Below are 15,906 nucleotides of genomic sequence, written 5' to 3'. Positions count from 1 at the left end.
AGGGCACTGTAGGATCAGACCCAAGGAAACGCAATTTCGTGCCACTGTATATGAATGGGATGACAATAAAGCAGATTTGAACTTGAACCTGATTTGAACCTGATTTGAAGCTGCCCTGAGAGCTCAAGAAACAAAACAGCAAGCCAAGCAAATGTTGCCCAAATAAGTTTTCTTTACCTAACATCTGTGTATTCAGTCTGCAGTCCTGGTTTGGCACTGACTAACTGTAACACCAATGTGGTTTGCTAATCATTTATGCATTCACAACATTATAACTAGACAGAAATCTATGCAAATAAGTTCACTGTCTATATGGACATAGTCACAATACTACGTGATACAGACGTGGGGTTAGCTGGCTCACTCAGACAGCCTATATATAGAGCAAGAAGGCTTAAAGTATATTGTTATAGCAAAAAGATGGATGTTAATTGCAGCTGGACTTTTAAATAACCTGGCTTTACTGACTTCCTGTTTTTTCCTTAACTGAGCATGATAACAGGACTGTGTGATGTTGATCATGATCACAGCTCCTGAGTCATCCAGTGAGAGAGTGAGTGAGAGAGAGAGAGAGAGAGAGAGAGAGAGAGAGAGAGAGAGAGAGAGAGAGAGAGAGAGAGAGAGAGAGAGAGAGAGAGAGAGAGAGAGAGAGAGAGAGAGAGAGAGAGAGATATGCTGGAATAAAATCAATTTCACACCATCTCTAGGACAGATTTGTGAGAACACACATCCCAATCATTCTGAAGTGTGCACACAAAGCTCATTTGGAGCTATGACCTGCTGTGAAGTGACAGATGGCAGCTGAACACTTGCTGCCCCAATGAGACACTTCCCAGTCTGACAACAGCATGCAAAACTCTTCAGCAACTTCAACTTTTCAGACACAGAAATCTATTCGATTAATTACTTAGTGTGAATTTCAAATCTGGCCATTAACAGCCATCATATTTTGCTGTCTTAATCTTATTTTTCCATTTCTCGAGTATGTCTATCAATCTCAACTGTCGACATGATTATTTTTTGCAAATGTTATTTGCCTGAGGCATGCTGTTTAAGTCTAATTAAGACACAAGCTAAGAAAAGTTTTCTTTAATCTTAAATTCTACACAGTATTTCAAGATCCTGGTCAGTGAGCAGTGTGATGTATGCTGACAGGTAGGGCAACATGACAGTCAACAATGTCAGGTAAATGCCATGTTATTCTAGAGCCAAAGATCATTTTTGACCATAACAAATGATGCAGAGCCAAATGACAGAGGATCTTTTCTTGATTGTGTGTTGTTACTGGACAAGTGCATTTTCCCTCACTTCCAAACTTTGGTGTGGAACTCCTGAATTTTTAAAAGCTGGAAATTCACCTATCGAATTCATCTATTATTAGAGAACTGACAGACTCTTGTCGGAACCCTGAATGCTCATGTTGTTTTAAAGGGGATGGAAAAGAAAAAGACATCTACCTGTACTCTCTGTACCAGCAAGACGGCCTGCGAGTCATTCTGGTCGGCCTCCAAGATGAGATCGGTCAGCTTGTGGATGATGACGTCCAGGGGACCCTGGTCCTCCAAGGGCTGGCTGAGGTCCAGCTGGTTTTGTCAGGGAAGAGCACAGGACAAAGAGGGCACATTCTCAACTCAGGTATAACTTGGAGATACTTAACCAATAAGCTACAAAGTGAGTTTCAGAGCCACTACTAAGAGATGTTTTTAGGTACAACACAAAGGGAACGACATCGCGGAGTGGTTTATTCCTTTTATAAATTGGTGTGTACTGTGCCATCTAATGTAAGAGGAGATCTAATATATCTTTTTGGCAGTCAATTGGGCATTCTTAACCAGTTAACATCAGTCATGATTTAGAACAAGGAACTCTTCTCCTGCTAAGCAATATTGCTGTGACACAGCGGCAATATGTGGGGTGAGTTTCGGTTAGCATGGTAATGGTTATGCAGGTATTAGGTATTTTACAACAGCATCAAATGTGAGCCAATCCGAGAGGAGGATCAGGCCTATTGATTTTATAAATACCTTTCACATAGTGATGACAGAGCTTTACAGTTAAAAGTGCAAAATCATACAAAGTGTGACAGTGAGACTTTCTGCAAATAACTGGTTCCACACCAATGACTGTGGCAGAGGGGGAGGAATTGGTAGTGGGTGGTATACTGAAACTGCAGAAGTGGTAGAAAATTGGGTACAGACAGCCACATCATTTGAAGAAGAAAGAAAGCCACTTTATTTTGTCATTTTACAGTTGTTCGGTTACAACGAAATGTGTTCTCTGCATTTAACCCATCCTATTGTATAGGAGCAGTAGGTAGCTGCAGCACCCAGGGACCAGCTCCAGTTCTTCTTTCCATTGCCTTGGTTGGTCAGGGACACAGACAGGAGTATTAACCCTAACATGCATGTCTTTTTGATGGTCGGAGGAAACCGGAGCACCCAGAGGAAACCCACACAGACACGGGGAGAACATGCAAACTCCACACAGAAAGGACCTGGGATGGCCTGGGTTTCAAACCCAGGACCTTCTTGCTGTGAGGCAACAATGCTAACCACTAGGCCACCGTGTCCTACAGTTTACTGCAGGGTTGAGAAAAAAAATAAAAGTAAAGTGCTGGAATGGAGCCACCCAATGCCATCTCACATATACTGCCTGAAGCAATGTTACTATTTGCAAAATTCATGTAGGCAGGGCTGTTTTACTGTCAGCACAACAGTGTGGCGTGATGACTGTTAAATAAGTGGAGCGTCTTCCATTATGTGGACTTATTTTGGGTTTAAGAAGTGGGCTCTAGGGCGAAGAACTATCATCTACAAGTTATGTTGCATAACTGTCATTGCTGAGGGCGAGAACACAAGAAATCTATTCTTCCCAGTTATATACTCCTTTATAATTTCCCCTCACTCAATAATTTCTTATGTGCAAATAGATAGTCATTTTCATTATGCAATTAACCAATGGTAGTTCATCAAAAGTGGAAGTAGCTCAGACATAGCCGATATCAGTTGTTTAGCGATACCTGTATGTCAACCTACTGCAAAAGCAAGGTTGCACAAAGAAGTTGCAAGGGGACGATTTATGGCATGCAAAACTCTTTGGAAAACACCAGGCAATGCCCTTTGTGCCTGACACTGCATCTCTATGCAGTGTGCTTTTCCGCAGGGATTGCATTTTGACTTTTTTTTTTATATAATACAATCATCACCATTCTTTCAATCAACTTTAGTAATAATGAGCAACAGTTGGAACAATGCCAATGCTTTAGTCTCAATGAATTAACTTGAAATCTTGCAAAGCTCATCCTATACTGTGTTCAGTTATGGGCCAAGCATCAATGCTGAGCCACTTCTATCTCTGGGCTCAACTCTGAATCACACAGACAGAGCTGTACATCAAGATAATTTTTGCATCAAAATACCATTGCCAAATAGCATAGGCCTATAAAAGATAGTTACTAGACAGTACGAATGCTGTTCAACTCGTGTTTGACTTGCTGTCGATCAGCCAATCAAAGGTCCAATGGGGGGCAAACTCAAAACAAGATTCTCAAAACATGACTATATTTGATGAAATCGATGGTGTATAAAATCTGTTCAGTGGAAACACACAAACGATATAAGTATAGAGGAGAAAATATAGTTAAAAATATGGGCATTTTTACAGGGTTCTTGTACTCAGGTAATGTTTCAAATTGCTATATGAGACAAATGATGATACCATGATACATTACCATCCCAAACCATTATTCTGAAAATATGGTGACTGGTGACATACACTTTTAGTCATATACCCCACTACTAGATGAAAGAGTAAGCTTGGCTGCAGGGGCCTCTGTAGTCCACAGTCAATCAAATCAGCTTTGTCGGTCAAGTGTAGTTGGACTTATGTGGGTCAGCACAGCCACTAACTGTCATGCATGCACATGTGCGCGCGCGCACACACACACACACACACACACGCACGCACACACACACACACACACACACTCTCTCTCTGTCTATATGAAGAAATGGGAAAGAAACACCAGGCTTTATAGGGGCACAGTGGCCACTCCTCTGCCAGGGTAAATTAGACATACAAACCACAAGGAGCTTCTATTGTGATACTGACTGAATATATCCACTGTGAGTGAGGGAACAAAAGAGGAGGTCTGTGTGTGTGTGTGTGTGTGTGTGTGTGTGTGTGTGTGTGTGTGTGTGTGTGTGTGTGTGTGTGTGTGTGTGTGTGTGTGTGTGTGTGTGTGTGTGTGTGTGTGCGTTGAGACAACAGACAACATTAAAGTTTAAAATCAAAGAGAATGTGGATTTGAAATTTGGTGGTTTTACAAGAAGGTAATTCTACATAAGTTAAGCAGGTGGCAGAGGAAGAGAAAGAGACAGTGAGGGGGGAGAAAAGGCCTTAGTGTGGTGCTTCAGGTCAGCTTGTCCTCAGCAGAGACCATGGGTTTCATAATAACAGAAAAGACCCAATGATAGAGAAAGTCTATTTAGAGACACTGGAATAAGTGGAAATCTATGACTGGAGCTGCCTAGGGCAGAATTTCAGCTAGGACAGGTCTAATTTCTCTAATTAATTATTCCTAGTCCTACACTATGAAAATTAATTCCACAGCAATACAAGGCAATTCATTGTATTCTCGGAACAGTGAATGTTTTTAATTCATACCCCAAACATCAGAGCAATTTTGGCTAGTCAATGCACATTATGCAAGCACTTTGGGAGCAGTCAAACGTGGAAAAGGATGGTGTTGTTAGCACAAATCATCAGGTTTCCCATGTGACTTATATAACAGAGATGATTTATTACCCACACATAGCTAATCAGCAAAAGGAGATCACCAGATCACCACTGACATTAAATATTCCAGTAGCACCTGTACAAACACCAATTAGAGTCACTCAGGATCCGCTAGAATGTCCTTTGTACAGTTCAGACCATTCTTAAAAGGGGAGCAAATGCACCTTAGCCAAATAGGTGTGGACCAGTGCAAAGCTTGGAGTTGAGGGCTGTGAAACAGTAGATTGTCTCAGTTGGTTTAAGGGTGGTCATGCCCAGAGACAATGTGCCCTTGTTAATCATTCTAAGAGTTGTGGCAGATAGGTGACTAATTAGCCCACCTTTGATCCTGTACTGAGAAGTCGATTGTAAGGAGTGGCAAATCTGTTACATATCAATCGACCTAAAGGCCAGGGTCTCTGCCCAGGCTACTTCAGACTGTATACGATATCCAACTGTAATCTGGTTTCCTCCAAAGCCAAGTAATAACCTGAAATCAGGGGTGCAGTAAAGATGTCAATCTTATCTTGAATCTGAGAAATTAAAAAGGTGTGGAATGTGGGCTTTGCGACACTGACCAGGCACAATCTGTACTGTACATCACACAGTATGTACACAGCACGCCCATGCCCTACACAGATCTATTTCAAATGTATCTCAGTGGGAGCTCATTAGGCTACATCATTACAGCATCTCTCTCTTTCTCCCCCAGTCATTAAACTGTTGAGCCACAACCTCCTCTTGCCTCTCTTTTTGCCTGCAGCAACAAGCCTTAGAGCCCCCATAGACACCTGTCAACAACAGAGTCTAATATCTCAACATCTGTATGAAATAATGTAAGAGCCGGCTAACTTTAATTGAAATGATTGCGGTTGGATGTCTGGAGACTGTCAACAGGTGTTAAGGTTGAAGGTTAGAATAAGTGGCTCTATAAATCTGGATGTCAAGCAAGTTAATCAGATGTATGTTGTGGAATGGCTGCCACACATGCAGATAAAAGACATGAACACAAGGCCATTACCTTGTCACCACCGAGTCGTAAAATCAACAACTGTATGAACAAAGTTGTCACATGCGGATGCACACAACCACAGGATAGTTAACAGCAGCTGCTGTGACCACCAATGCAGCCAGGGCCCTAGCAGCAGTGTGAGGTGTAGTTGGTGCCTTGAGGACAGGGGTGAGCTGAACGGAGCTTGGCCTAAAAGGCACCTACCTCCCTATCCCTCTCGCACTCGCTCGCTCTCTCTCTCTCTCTGTGTCTGGGTCTGTGGGCCAGGGCAGGGGCAGCAGGGGATTTGACTGTGATCCACCGAGGCGCAGCTTTTAATCTCCTGCTTACACAACATAGTGGGCCTGTCCACAGCCTGGCCCCTTCACAAAAACAGGACTCCACACAGTGGGGTCAACACCCAACAGAAAGGACATGTCAGAGAGGATGAGCTTCTCCTGTCCCCATACACATGTAGAATGACCTTCCTCTAGAGCTCACCCAAAAACCCAATGGTAGTCATGTTCTGCTAAATGCTAAATGCAGAAATGTCAACTGACGTCTTTGCAAATCCCTCTGGGACAGAGAAGCCAGCATTGGGTCACTTCAGTGATGGACAGCACAGAAAACATGCTGGATCCTTGAGGGAGAGGCAAGGTCAAGGGTAACATATTTTCCTGTTTCATGTGGGTCCACACAGGGCCTTGGCTGGTCCCCAGTAGAAACAACAATCGGTGTGGACAGAACCCATAGCACTTCACATCAGAACAAAATTAGGCACAAGTGTGGTGGATACAAAAAAGGCCACTGCCTGCACTATTGCTTAACATAGAAGGTACAATCACCTGTTTGTCTTCTTGTTTAGGCTTCGCCATGAAGCTGGTAGACCCATTAGGTGTTATTGCCTTATCCATTATAGTTACGCCATCTGGCTCTAGTTTCACCTGGCTTTTCCTTTGTTCTCAGGCCAGCCTCGAGACGATGTGTTCACAGAGCCATCAGACAGACATGTGATGAATGATTTACTTAGGATGCATTGTGGCAATGACAACCCGGTGTAACAAAACATATCTAAGACAAACTGTGGCTGCTGGCCACATCTTCTGTGAAGTAAAGACCAAACAAAAGAGAGAAGCATTAACATTAGTTTCCAGATGTATTCTGTATGGAAGGTCAAATTGGAAGCTAATTAGACTAGTGGGTAACTTCTCAGCCTCCCTAGAGCCCATACAGTAATTAGACTTCCTAGTCTCACTGCTGACTCTGTCTCTCTTGTGCACCGGAGGAAAAAGGTTATGGAGGTATCTGAGGACCATATTAGGGTAACCACTACTTAATCTATGACTTAAATCCAATGACTCAGCAGCCAGGCAACCTAAGCACATTTTTATTTGCACGTAATAAATGAGAACATAAAGACTAAGAATCAAATGAGAGGGTGAACGGGGCAGCAGCTCCTGAGCCAAAGCTCCAGTGGCTGTGTGAAAGCTTGACCAAAAAAGAAAGCCAAGGAGGAAAAGCAGATGGATATGCTGATTCCATGCGAGTCTTTAATCTCAGGCTTTATTACCAAGGAGGTCCATGCCTTCTTTAAGCCCACTGAAATGGGTTGACGGTTAGCAGAGAAAGAGGAAGTTGGAGGGTACCACTTTATAATAAGACTGCCATTATAAAGGATTTATAAATGGTTTATAATTTGGTTATTAATTAGGTTGTAAACACTTTGTAAATCATTAATAACCACTATGAACAAGTTATAACAGTTTTCATACATCCATGCAAGCTCATTATTTGGCAAGATCAAGCTACTGCTGCACTTTTTATCTATCCTGTTAAATCTTAGATCTTGCTAGTTGCTATCTGAGTAACTAATGACATCTGAGGTTTAAAAGCACAGATACATGTGGGCTCACTATCTGGCAAGCAATGTCACGGTTGCCCTTTTTATCTAATGTGTTAGAACAACTTATTAATGATTTATGGAGTGTTCACAACCTAATTAATTAATGAATTATAAACCATTCATAAACCCTTTGTAAGGGTAGTCTTATTGTAAAGTGGTACCAGGTGGAGGAATTTGAAGATGGTGCTGTATGGTTCATCTGGGTCAAAGTTACGCCTCTGTCATTTCTACCTCGATCCTTAACAAAGGCTCCCCAATAAGTTGAGTTTTACTTTTCCAGCACAGTACAAATGGAGAGAGAGAGAGAGAGAGAGAGAGAGAGAGAGAAATATTGCCTCCCACCCCTCTTCCTGAGATAATTTAGCAGTGTTCCTGTTTTGTGCTCATAATATATTGACAGCTCCATTCTCACCATGTGTCATTTTTGTAAAAACATCCATAATGCCTTTGTTGTAGTGACTGCTTATTAACCTCAACCTAAAAACTATCTTCAACAGCTATCCTCAGGCTGTTGTTAAAACTTTGCTATTTAGCCAAATTTGTGATCTTTAGCCCTGCTTTTAGCAATGTCACCAAACACAAAATCCAACTAAAAGGCTGCCAAGCAGCTGTCTTTGGAAACATGGTGCACTGGAAGACCATTGAATGTCTTCCAAAGAGGATCTTAACTCTGCCGGCCTCCACAAATTTAATATGAAAGTGAGATACAGTAACACACCGGATATTAACTTTAAATTCCCATGCACTTTGCATATAATAAAAACGGTAACTCAATAACTTCTCCTTGGGCTGCCCACTCAAACAATGGCCCTGGCCCTTTGCCATGACGAGTTTCTCTTATTGGAGAGTGAACACTTGCCTGCTCCAGGCCAAACCCTGTCAGGTGAGTTAATCTAATCAATTTTGTGAGACAAACAGCTTAATGTAAGGAGTGCTGGAAGAATGGCTCTCATAAGCTCAGGGTGAAGGGGTCGGTATGGACGAAGCGTTACTTGCTGTCCAGAGGAAGGAGAACTAGAGAGTATGTGAGTGCAATAATGGGGTGCCTAAATGTAAACTGACTTGAGTGGGAAGAATGTTAGGGCTTAAGTTAGATCAATCATACAAAATCGAATTTAAAGAACCTGCCTTCTGTTCTTTCGCAGTGTTTTTTTGTTGTGTGTGTGATGGGCATACATGCAGATGGCTTTCCCACACTGAAAATGGAAATATAAAAAATGAGCTCCCAAGGGCCACCAGATTTAGCAAAGATCTGCTCACACGAGGTGAAGTCATAGCCACCGCCAAGCCATCCAGCGGTTCCAAACCTCTCATGGTATACATTTTGTGCGTATGTTTTTGTGTGTGTGTGTGTGTATGTATGTATGTCTGTGTATATATATATATATATGTATAAAAATACTAGGATATCCTCCATCTAGAGAAAAAGACTGTAACATCTATGCCGATTGCATCAGCCTATGGGTGCGGTTATTATCTTACAATAATAATAATAACTTTATTTATATAGCATTTTTCTAAAACAATGTTACAAAGAGCTTTACAAAGAAATAAAAACAGACAGGGCAAAAATAAGAATAAGACCAAATAAGTAAGAGTAAAAATAAAAACAGTATGAATAAATAAGCACAAATATCAAACATTTGTAAAAGCTTTCACACAAAGAAGAAGAGATTTAAAAGAAGCTGGAGACTTGGTTTGTCTTAGTTCTATAGAAAGAGAGTTCCATAGTTTGAGAGCTCTAACAGCAAAAGCCCGATCACCCTTTGTGACAAACCGAGACCTGGAAATAACCAGCAGGGCTCCATCTGTTGATCTTAATGGTCATGGGGGCGTATACCAAGTCAGTAAATTACAAAATATATGTAGGATCAAGACTGTTTAAGGGCTTAAATTGAGCAAGAAAATTTTTAAGTCAATATGAAATATAACAGGGAGCCAGTGTAGGGAGGCAAGCACAGGAGTGATATGGCCATGTCTCTTTGTCCCCGTAATGAGCCGAGCAGCAGCATTTTGTATCTACTGCAGGCGGCAGAGAAAGCCCTTGCTTATACCAAAGTAAAGTGTGTTACAATAGTCAAGCCAAGAACAGATAAAAGCATGTAAAACTTTTTTTCAGATCAGAAATTGATAAAAATTACCTAATTTTGGAGATTACCTTGAGCTGGAGGAAACATGACTGAACAATATATTACCTCAAGATTTCTAGCAGCCTGCTAACCTGACAGACCACCAAGATTAGCACCAAAAGGGCTGATGGAATTTGGGAGACCTAACAGAATGACCTCAGCCTTATCATTAAGTTAAGAATATTTTCAGACATCCAGGATTTAATGTCAAAGAGGCAAGTTGTGAGATTTACTAGGGCGCAAGGATCTGTGGATTTTAGTGGCATCTATAACAGAGTGTCATCTGCATAAAAATGGTAAAACACATTGTGATTTTGAATGACCTGGCCAACAGGCAACATGTATATAGAAAACAGAAGGGAGCCAAGAACTGAGCCTTGAGGGACACCACAACTTAACTGAGCCACCAAGGAAGTAGTTACCCTGAACAATAGAAAAAGTTCTGTTGGTGAGTTAAGAGTGTAATAAACTAAGAGCCAAGCCTTTGATGCCAACCCAAGTTTCTAAGCAATGTAAGAGGATGCTGTGATCGACTGTGTCAAAGGCAGCACTTAAGTCTAAAAGAACTAAAATCGAGCTGTCACCTCTGTCTGCAATCAGCAGTAGGTCATTAGTGACCTTAACTAAAGCTGTCTCGGTACTATGAAGTGCTCTAAAACCAGACTGGAAACTGTTAAAAACACTATTCGTGTTAAAACAACAACAACAACAACTGAGATAAAATTACCCTCTCCAGAACCTTAGATAAAAAAGTGAATTTGGAGATTGGTCTGTAGTTACTTAAGGGCAGGGGATCTAAATTAGGTTTCTCCAGCAATGGATGAACAATGGCATGCTTTAAACTGTCTGGAAAAGAACCAGAGGCCAGAGAATTATTAAGAATTTGCAGAACAACAGAGCTAACAGTTGAAAATACCTCATTGAGCAGCTTAGTGGGAATAATGTCTAAGATGCAGGAGGAGGCGTTCATACTGGAGACTGTACTCTCTTAACACTGAAATTGTAATTGGTTGGAACTGGGTAAAAGAGACAGAATTAACACAGGGAATGTAACAAATGCGAGGGCCAGGCTGGATTTGGGACCTGATATTCTCCACCTTATTTAAAAAAAAGGAATAAGATTTTTTTTGACAACTAAACATCAGGTTCAAAAAAAGAAGTGGAGGGACTATTAATAACAGAATCAATTACCCTAAAGAGAACTTTAGGATTGTGGTTATTTCTTGATATTAGTTTAGAGAAGTATGCTGATCTCGCATCCTTAAATGCCTTCTGGTAAATTAACATTTAACATAGATCAATCTAACTGGAGACATAATAGGACCAAGAACTGCAAAAATTGTGACATTGTACCCTCTATTTTAGGTCGCAAAACATGGCAACCACTTCCACTGCCAGTGTCTATAATCTACAGACTAAGGCTGAATGGACTAATTTATCTATCCTTGGCTATGCAAGGCCGAGTTGTTATCACTAGGGTTGTCTCGTCTGTCAGACTGTAAGGGCAGGAGTGAAGGTTAGGTAAATGCGGGTCCTATCTAGAGATATTTACCACAGCTACTACCATAAACATCTAATGATAAGGTTAAACTAGGTTAGACAGCAGTCGAGCCCCACTACCAAACAATACCCCTGTAATCCGTTTCCCCCTTTTCCCCCTTTCCATGACCTTCCCAATACCTCTCTCTGCTTCACTTTCCCTTTTGACATCTCTCTGCCTCAGACACAGCATCCCTCTTCCTCATTATAATAGGGGGTGACAGCTTCATACAGAGAATTGCATAACAGGACCAAAGCATTACAAAGGCAGCCCTTGTCTTTCCCCATGATGCCTTTGTGTCACTGCAGCCACTGACTGGCACCAGACTCATCTCGTAGACTGCTCTTATCACCATTAACTCAGATACATAACCTGGATGTGTCTGTCTGTATTGAACTCTCTCAATTGGCAGTGACAGCACAGCTAAAAATACAGAGGGATTGTGCCTCTTTGTGGGGAAGTGGGGGTTGAGGGGTGGTGGTGGTGGGGGCGACGACAACAGGTTACAGGGGTATGTGATATGACCGAAAGGCTCATTCTTTGGCAAAGTAGTTGTAAAGATCTGCTGGCCTCCCAAGAGGGGTTGAATGCACATTGGGAACTAAAACCATGCTTACTTTGGGACTATTCCCAGAACAGAGCTCAGTCTGAGTTTGCTGAAGATATCTTCAAAAAATAGTAAGGAGAAACAAAAACTCAAAGAACACAAGAAACATGATTTAAAAATCAGCTTGGAATTAGAGGCTGAGAGAGGGCAGAAATGTTGATTTCATTGTTGATTTCCTCCTTGATACCAAGGCGCATTTTGAAAGAGAGTGGGAATAGGGCTCAGTGAAGCTTGTTTTCCAGTGAGCTGTGAGTGCTTACTGATAAATGCACTGTAGTGCTTGTACAAACACGGCCACATAATCGCATGTATACAAATGCGACATGTTGAGTAATGAAAGTGTTAAGCAGAGACCTGTAGAGAAGAGAAGTTGAGGCCAGGTGTTTAATTGTCCCACTGGGACGAGTTGCATCACAGCTGAACCCTGAATACCAAGTGCTCAGGAGGTACATTGATTGGTGATGCTTACAGTTTCAGTGCAGTACCAGGGTCTGTAAAGCATCTACACAAGGCATTCAAGACAGCAGAGTGAAGTTGAAAATATGTGAAAATATGCATTAGTTAAAATATGCTCGGGAATTCTCAGTGGTTTAGAGCCGAATCCACATGAAATGTTTTGAGAGCGGGGAGTGGTGTGCCCTATGGCTGCCCTACGACCAAGGGAGGTGGGCAGAGATGGACAGCAGGCGACTGACTGGAGAGAAGCAGATAGCCCTGGAAGGTTACCATTTTATTTATTTGAACAGGAGGCAACAGGACCACAGAAGTCCTTTGCAAATGTTGATTAACTGGCACTGCAGGATTTCACTGTGTTGGTCATACTTTGCATGTTGCCATTTTACTTATATCCAATGTTTTAAACTTATTAAAAACCAAATGACTTCTGGGTCTTTAATACCCATTACTGCAACATTAGAAATAGCACCAAACACAAAGATAGGCTGTCAACTTACCTGAACAACTTCTATTCCTCTTTTCCTGAAAGACAAGATAAAAATAAGTCACTTTTTCCACTGAAAATAAACAGGGTGAATGAGCAAATGTTGCACATTAAATAGAATTGTTAATACTGGCTTCCGTATCCATTACAGAATTAATTTCAAGTTCAAATTCAACATCATTGTCATGTGTATTAGAACACAATGAAATTCTTGTGCTCTGGCTCTCTCTGCCTTAACACAAGGGACACAAAGACAAAGGACAAAATGATACACTACCCCAAAAAAAAGACAACACTACAGACCTACATAGACTATGTACACAGTGAATTCATACATTATACATACAATATACAGCACACGATAAAGCAACAATGTACAGTGTATATATGGGCACGTCAGCTGTTCAGCAACCTGACTGCCTGTGGAAATAAACTATTACTGAGATGGGTGGTGTGTGATTTGATACTCCGGTAACATTTTTTTAGATTGAAGGAGCGGGAACAGAACATGAGCAGGGTGGCTGGTGTCCTTAATGTTTTGGGCGTTCCTTTTGCAGTGATTGGTGTAAATATTATGAAGTTGTGGTAGTTCTATGCCAATGATTTTTGCTGCTGTCTTTACAGTCCTTTGAAGCAGTCTGCAGTCCTGAGCAGTCAGGTTGCCAAACCACACTGTGATACAGCCTGTCAAGACACTCTCAATGGTACTGAGATAAAAGTTCATAAGAGTTTTGGTACTGATATCAAAACTCTGGAGACACCTGTCTGTGCTGTGCCTTCTTGAGGATGCAATTAGTGTTCAGAGACAAGGCAAATTAGAAACGAACAAAAGTTTTGAGAAAATCTGGACATGTGGATCGTCAGCAAGATGAGGCAAACACAACAACCTCCAACACAGATGATTATCTAAACTTACTCCTAGCAACAAGCGTGGACCACATAAAAATATACCAATATTTACAATGCAGAGTATGGCAACTCTGTAGATCCATCATTATTTTATCTGCAAGGGTTTGGAAAGGCAAACACTAGAAAGCTATTTGTAGTAGGAGGGGAGCAGGCATATAACCAACACAGCTGAAATGCAAGATTACACTTAGGAGCAGGGAAACGTTGTTCTGTATGGTGATGGCATGGAAAGTCTAAGCTTTGGGTAAAAACTGGTTGCTTGGCAACCAGAAGACCTATACCAGAGTAGTCCTCAGTGGCATTTGACTGAGAGACTTCTGACGGCTCAGACCTAAAACACCACCACATGGGCCACAAGAGGAACCTGGATGAATCCCTTCTCCATCTCTGTGAGAACAAAGTCGTGTTTGAGTACCCCGCCCAACATAAACACTGTAAAGGTCTGTTAGCGCGCTTGGCTGCACAAATGTCTTCACCGTAAGTAAAGCAAAAACAGACAAGTACACTTGCAGAGTACAAGTGGACGTAGAAGAAAACAAAAATTTTCCGTCTCATAAGAAGAGCATTTTTTTTTGCTTTTCTGGAAGAGGGTCAAAATGTAGAAAGCGACTAGGCATGTTAAAACCCGCTGGTTACCAGGGAGCTGTTGTTAGAATCAGATTAGGCCTGTTCCTCCATTGAGAGAGAAAAGAAAGAACTGAGGCTTGCCAGGACACAAACGAAAGAAGAGATGGCATTTTTTTTCCCCACAGTTGTGGTGGAGTGAGGCTGCTGAATGCTCCTCCTAGCAAACAACTTGCCAGCGGGCTCCGTTCACAAAACAGTGAACGATATCCGGCTGAATTCAAAAACTACGAAAAGCTTGTGGGGCTAACATGATGAGCCTCCTGGTTGGAGGACTTTTACGACGAGGAACAAAACCACTCAAACAGCACCGCACTGCCTTGTCCCAGTTGTTCTGAGGTTTTCGGCCCCATGGTAACAGCAGGGCAGCCATTCACCACTTCACAACAATGTGGATATTTAATACTGCAGCTGGCCCATTTCATGTGGTGTGAATGGGGCCTTTGGTTTCATCCCAGCTCCGATGGAGATTGTCTGCCCTGCCATATTGTTGCACAGTCAACACCATGAAAGGGATGAAGAGAAGACTAAACAGAGAAGCAAGACAGGAACAGACCTTTTTGTTGATGCCTGACACACAAGAGCACAGAGATAACGTGGTGAACGAGGCACTTTTTTTTCTCACCACACTACACCAGTAGCTACATATATATCTATATCTATATATATATAGTTATCTATCTATCTATCTATCTATCTATCTATCTATCTATCTATCTATCTATCTATCTATCTATCTATCTATCTATCTATCTTAAAACTCACCCAAAACATATCTATTTACAGTACACCACAGGCCTGATTACTACCTGGCAAAATATGAACCCTGGTTGCAGGTTTGAGACAATACTGACATGTACAACAAACCACGTCACAAAAAGGGGGGAAAAATGTCTAAACACAAGTGCAGCTCAGTGCGGTGCCCCCAAGCTTAGTGTCCCACTATGTGGCTCCTGAATGAGAAAGCTTTGTGGCCTAGCCATGACAGGAGGAAGTGACAATGTTTCTGTAGTGTGCATTGGTGCTCAGGTGCGTGGTCCAGAAAGGCATCTAATTTCCCCATTGAGGTAGACCTGAGTCTCCAGGACTGCAGGAAGCCTCTGAAATGTTGTGCTAGATTATAAAACGGGCACAAATATAAAGCCAAATAAGTCCAATGCTCCATTGCACATCGCCTCAGACCAGCAGGGATCTCCCAACACCCAGCTGTACAAGACAGAACAAACTCCACATAAGAGCACTCAGAAGCTCAGATGCATACCACCCACTGGGGTGACTACAAAAGAAGGCCTGAATGGAGTCTAATAATGCCACACTCTATTGAGTAAAAAAAAACTGTCTATACATTGGACAGCACTACTTAATGTGTTAAAACAGTAGCAATATCAACCTGCAACATAAAACCTGGGTATCTGCAATCCAATGAGTTTGAGATATCCAAGGAAGGCATCCGTCGTGATGTCTAGACCTAAATTTTACCCCCTGGG

The 15,906-nt window shown here is 41.8% G+C and overlaps 1 protein-coding gene across 2 annotated transcripts in view; it reads right to left on the bottom strand.

Annotated features, from left to right (window-relative positions):
• itpk1b (inositol-tetrakisphosphate 1-kinase b) overlaps positions 1-15,906 on the bottom strand; it is a 42,365-nt gene that overhangs the window by 23,285 nt on the left and 3,174 nt on the right. For both annotated transcript variants that reach the window (XM_056295653.1, XM_056295652.1), the window contains exons 3-4: positions 12,900-12,924; positions 1,458-1,583 (exon numbers count right to left, since the gene is read on the bottom strand). In XM_056295653.1, the coding sequence (XP_056151628.1) occupies positions 1,458-1,583; positions 12,900-12,924 (151 nt within the window). The remainder of the gene's footprint in view (positions 1-1,457; positions 1,584-12,899; positions 12,925-15,906) is intronic.

This window comes from Lampris incognitus, chromosome 16, assembly GCF_029633865.1.
Source record: "Lampris incognitus isolate fLamInc1 chromosome 16, fLamInc1.hap2, whole genome shotgun sequence".
Taxonomy (NCBI): domain Eukaryota; kingdom Metazoa; phylum Chordata; class Actinopteri; order Lampriformes; family Lampridae; genus Lampris; species Lampris incognitus.
The sequence above is the reverse complement of the archived record's forward strand: the minus strand, read 5'-3'. Positions and strand labels throughout refer to the sequence as shown.